General features: G+C 34.7%; 2 protein-coding genes across 20 annotated transcripts in view; both read right to left on the bottom strand.

Moving 5' to 3' along the window:
• The window catches only part of LOC137627133 (tyrosine-protein phosphatase 10D-like), a 591968-nt gene that overhangs the window by 386832 nt on the left and 200136 nt on the right, over positions 1–5000 (bottom strand). For 13 of the 19 annotated variants that reach the window (XM_068358205.1, XM_068358201.1, XM_068358210.1 and 10 more), the window contains 2 exons: positions 4922–5000; positions 1989–4456 (listed from right to left, as the gene is read on the bottom strand). The exon at positions 4922–5000 is cut by the window's right edge and continues 87 nt beyond it. The exons of 3 other annotated variants lie outside the window; for them this stretch is intronic. In XM_068358205.1, the coding sequence (XP_068214306.1) occupies positions 4344–4456; positions 4922–5000 (192 nt within the window). In that variant the 3' untranslated portion in view covers positions 1989–4343. Of the gene's footprint in view, positions 1–1988; positions 4457–4805 lie in introns of those variants that run through there. 3 more of the 19 variants (XM_068358211.1, XM_068358212.1, XM_068358213.1) reach the window with 3 other exon arrangements.
• Positions 1–5000, bottom strand: part of LOC137627128 (uncharacterized) — a 296405-nt gene that overhangs the window by 135258 nt on the left and 156147 nt on the right. The window lies entirely within an intron of this gene.

Genomic DNA, 5000 nt, shown 5'->3' with positions numbered 1-5000 from the left:
ATGGTGTCAGTTGTCTTGGGGCGTACTTTTAAGACTACGGTCGATGCACTCTGGGGATTCTATCAGGTAGTGTTGGACGATGAAAGTCAAAAACCTTCGACTTTTATAACCGCTTGTATCAGTATTGTCGCACACCCATGCGGCACTGCGCTGCCAAAGAAACATAGACTCAAGGATTTGGTAATGATTGTGGATATACTTAAGATATTGAAATGTATTGACGATATAGTATTGTGTTATTCTAGTAGAGAAGGACTGATTTAGCAAATGGTACTTTTGAATTGTTGTTAGCGTATGAGAGGAATGGTGTAACTCTGAACGCACTTAAATTTCAGTTTGGTGAGAGGGCCGTGAATTTTTGGGATATAATGTTAGGTAGGACGAATATCTGCCTTCAGAGGACAAACTGGCTGCTATAAAGAAGTTCCTGGTGCCTGTTCAACCCACAATATCTGATATTCGGTCATGGTCTTGGCTGGTCAATCAATTGGCTCCCTTCATTGCAATGGCACCATTTTGGGAATTGTTTAAAAAGGGGCAGGTAAAAAGGTGTATTGGGGAGAAATTTTCATATCTAAATGTGAATATGCCAAGAATGGTGTGTATTGGTTAATATCTGAGTGTTTGCATGGTTTTGACAAAACAAGACCAAAAATTGTTATGACTGACTGGAGTAAAGAGTGAATGAGCTTTGTCGTATTAGAGCAATATTGTTCTTGCTTATATACTGATGTACGTTTATGTTGTCAGTGGGGTTGGAATCTAGCCTTGTAGGGCAGCAGGCCCCTTTCAAAAATAAATTGATCTAGGGGGAGGTGGCAGCTGTGGTCTGGTCTCTGAAAAAAGCTTGTCTTTTTTTTGCTGGGTTGTCTTAACCTACTTCTGGTAACTGATCATCGCCCATCAATTAAGTTGTCAGGTTATTGGGAGCTGAAGTATATTGAGACTCCAAAATAGTTCCGCTTTAAAAAAAAAAAAAAAAAAAAAAAGAAAAACACACACATTAGTAATATAAATTCACAGTCAAATACATGGCAGGTAAAATAAATACTGTCTACTCTGGCTGGGAATCAACAGTTACCTAGTTCTAAGGGGAAGTCGAATCAAAATCCTTATTTGCCTATTCAGCAACAATCAAGTCCACATTCGGGCAAAAAAAAAAAAAAAAAAAAAAAAACTTCCTTCAAAGGAGGAATTACGGCCTGAAAAAAAGAAAAAAACTTACGGACACTCCTAGCTAACTATACAATCGTACTGTAATCAATGAGGAAATTATAAACTGTATTTTATTTACAGTCACGACAAGTAAAGTTAAATAAAACTGTACCTACTGGTAAAAAAGAAAAAAAGAAACTTCCAAAGCTGGTCGGAAATAATTACAAAGTTAGATAACTAATCCAGCTTTCACAACACACTGACTCTAGCTGCAGTCAATTAAAGAAAGCATTTGCCCAAGACAACCTCAATTCTATCAACAGTCTTTCTCACTACAAACAATCATTACATTAACTAATTCCTCTCTCTCTCTCTCTCTCTCTCTCTCTCTCTCTCTCTCTCTCTCGCTCTATGATTTTACAAAAAACTGATACAATAAAAAATAAATTAAAAATCTGTCCTCTGCAACCCTAGTTGGAAAAGAAGGATGCTGTAAGTCCTAGGGCTCCAACAGAGAAGAATATTCAAGTGAGGAAAAGAAACCAATAAACCAAAAGGGAAGTAATAAACAATGAAGATCAAATATTTTAAGAACAGTAACAATTTTAAATTAGATCTTTCATATATAAATGCTCAAAAGAAAGAGGATAAAAATAAGAAGGAACTACGTTCCCTTGTGTACCCTAAAGTTAGAGAAATCTAAGACAGTGGAACCTCATGGTACAGTGGCTATGATACCATCCAGGAATAGAGAACAATGGTGTCCTTCTCCCAGAAGAGCTGCTTACCGTAGCTAAAGAGTCATTTTTACCCTTACCAAGAGGAAATTACCAAGAGGAAATTAACCACTGAACAATTACACTCCAAAAGTTATCCCTAGAGCGAAGAAGAATTTTTTGTTAACCTCAGTGTTCTCAGATGTATGAGGGCAGAGGAAGATATAGAAAGAATAGGTCAGAGTATTTAGTATATGTGTAGGCAAAGACAAAATGAATCGTATTCAAAGAGAAGGATCTAATGAAGTTATGTGTGTTCAGTCAAAGGACCCAATAACTCTTTAGAGGTAGTAACTTAACGAATGACTGGTGCCCTGGCCAAATTACTACCTATAATATCTTCTTCAAGATATTAAATCATAGTAAATGACGCATAAACTTCAGGGTCACAACGGGTGTAGTAATGGTCAGTCAAGACTGTCTTCTAACTCGTCACCCGTCCTATATATTGGGATCTTTTTTTTCTACAGAATTCGGGAGCGTACAGGATTAACATTAGGCAACAGACCGCCACGTCAGGCTCCCACTCCCGAATCTTCCTGTAGGACTCACGCCCATCAGACGACTGGTGTCGAAGCAGTTATGAGAAATATCTAGAAATTCTTTGTTCTATAATACGATGATGATCTCGAATTGCAGTATTATTATTTTACCCAGATATTCAATAGAAAACGACAAACCTTTTTCATAAGTCTTGTAACACAATATACATAAATTTAATGTACATATATCAAATCCTACGGCCTATCAAAAAGTTTGAGTTCATTACCAACCGATTTTCACAAATACAAAATAATTCTAGTAGACACGATTACAAATATAATAATCTCATTACAATCATCATAAAATACAATTTAGTAATAATAAATCCAGTGAAAATTGTAAATAAACAAAGTCTATGAACAATCATAAATTAACATCAATAAAATTATGTAAAGAAAACTAAAAGGTTTCTTCTTAACAGGTATCAAAATTCACAAATACTAATCTACCTATGCCTCCCATCAGCCAGGGTTTATCATCATCTTCCAAGACATGACTAAATAATACGTCAAATGGAAAGATGGACTTCAGTGAGACTTTAGGATAAGTTTCATTGGACTTTTCAACAACTTCACACACAGATGAAGAAAAGAGTTACATATGGACAATGTCCTATCATGCAGATTTAAACAAGATGATCTACCATTTTACCAAGTCTGACTGAAATCTTATCAACAGTGTATGAATAGTTGCTAAGTGGGATACATCCAATGGTGGGCAGACAGACAAACAGCTTTCCAAAGTCAGGATGGACTGAAATGTCCGGTCATGTACAACAGACAGATACACTGACAGGCTAACAAATGCATGTTATTATCTCCTGCACATCTGTAAAATGATCTATGCCCTTCAAAAAAGGTTTGGTTGAAAATGATTGAACAATGCAAGAATTAACATAACAAATGAAAAACTCCAGTTATACAGATTCTATGTGTTATAATCTACCTTAACACCAGATTAGATCCAAATTACTTCTATGTGGAAGACTTATAACGACAAGGTAAGCATAATAGGACAGGCAGATACACTAACTAATTCATGGACAAATGGCAGGAAAAAATATAATCTCTCTCGACAGTCAGTGGGGAACTATTTAACATTGAACTTGTGTGTATATAAGGAACTAGTTTTATCAATATGTTGAAACAAATGAGAAAGAATACCATAAATATATTTAAAGCTAAAGAAAGCAAAACTACTACGAACATTTAAGGCTTTTTAGCAACCTAAGCTGGAAATTATATCAACTGAAAAAAAAAAATGGAGTACAATGTAAAGCAGTTAAAGCTCAATAAAGACTATGAAACATTTCAAAGTACTGTAGAATAAGACTAGTATTGTAATCAGAAAAAAAGGAAATAAGATTTGTTTTCCAAAATATTTAGTATTTTTAGAATTCAAAGGTCAATAGAAAATACGAAAAAGTAGAATATATATTTATAAAAGATGGGAATAAATCAATGAATACCTGCTATATTTATTTGTTTAATTATTCATTGTATTACCATACCTTTGTCACTCTGTTCGTGTATGAGACATATGTCATTGAATTGACATATCCTACCTGTGTTTCAATAGCCTTTGTCGTTTATTATTCATGAATGCATGATTTATTGGTTATGAATTTTATTTTAGTTTTCTTTCCTGTGTCATTTAAAATGCATGTCTACATTCAGTCACTAACCATGTGTGGTCACAGTTTTATACCTGCAGCATTTGGCTATTGTTCAATCTATTTCATTCTAAAACATGTATCCTTCAACTGCCGCGCTAGTATCACTTAATGCTATATCGGTACCAATTAGTTCATATACCTGCATAATTTCCATGCAGTACTTGTATCAAATACTCTTCACATAGGTGTCATTTCTAGTATAAAGAAGAGTATATTTTTTCCTGCCGAAATGTGACATCACTCTTCCAAGATATGATGAACCCTGCAGGAATAGGCTGTAACTCCTCAATGATAGGTGATGCTGGCTCTATTGACAGGTGAGAAAGATAGAAAATAAATAAGGATAAAAAGCCATGAAATTAGAGTCATTATTATTATTACTAGCTAAGCTACAATCCTAATTGGAAAAGCAGGATGTTATAAGCCCAAGGCCTCCAACAAAAAAAGAAAAAAAAATACCCCAGAGATGAAAAAAAAAATAGGGGAAAAAAAGCACAAGAGAAGTAGTAAACAATTAATACTAAAATATTTTGAAAACAGTACGAACACCAAAATGGATCTTTCATATATAAAAAGAGAGATTTATGTCTGCCTCTTCAACGTAACATTCATTGCGAGTTTAAACTATGAGCATTATAATTATGTTGAATACTAACCAGTGAGGGAATAAAATATCTGGAACATCAAATCCATGTACCTAATGGCTGCAGTAAAATCTGGAAACCTCCGAGCTAATAGGAAGATGCCTTTGTAATCTCAAATCAATACTTACTGGTGGCAATAGAGGTGATGGTCAGCTCACTTTCAATTCCGTTTGAAATGGCTGACAAAGACAAGGAGTAATTCCTACC

This window comes from Palaemon carinicauda, chromosome 34 (assembly GCF_036898095.1).
Source record: "Palaemon carinicauda isolate YSFRI2023 chromosome 34, ASM3689809v2, whole genome shotgun sequence".
NCBI classification, from domain to species: domain Eukaryota; kingdom Metazoa; phylum Arthropoda; class Malacostraca; order Decapoda; family Palaemonidae; genus Palaemon; species Palaemon carinicauda.
Note: the sequence above shows the minus strand (reverse complement) of the source record. Positions and strands in the feature narration are given on the sequence as shown.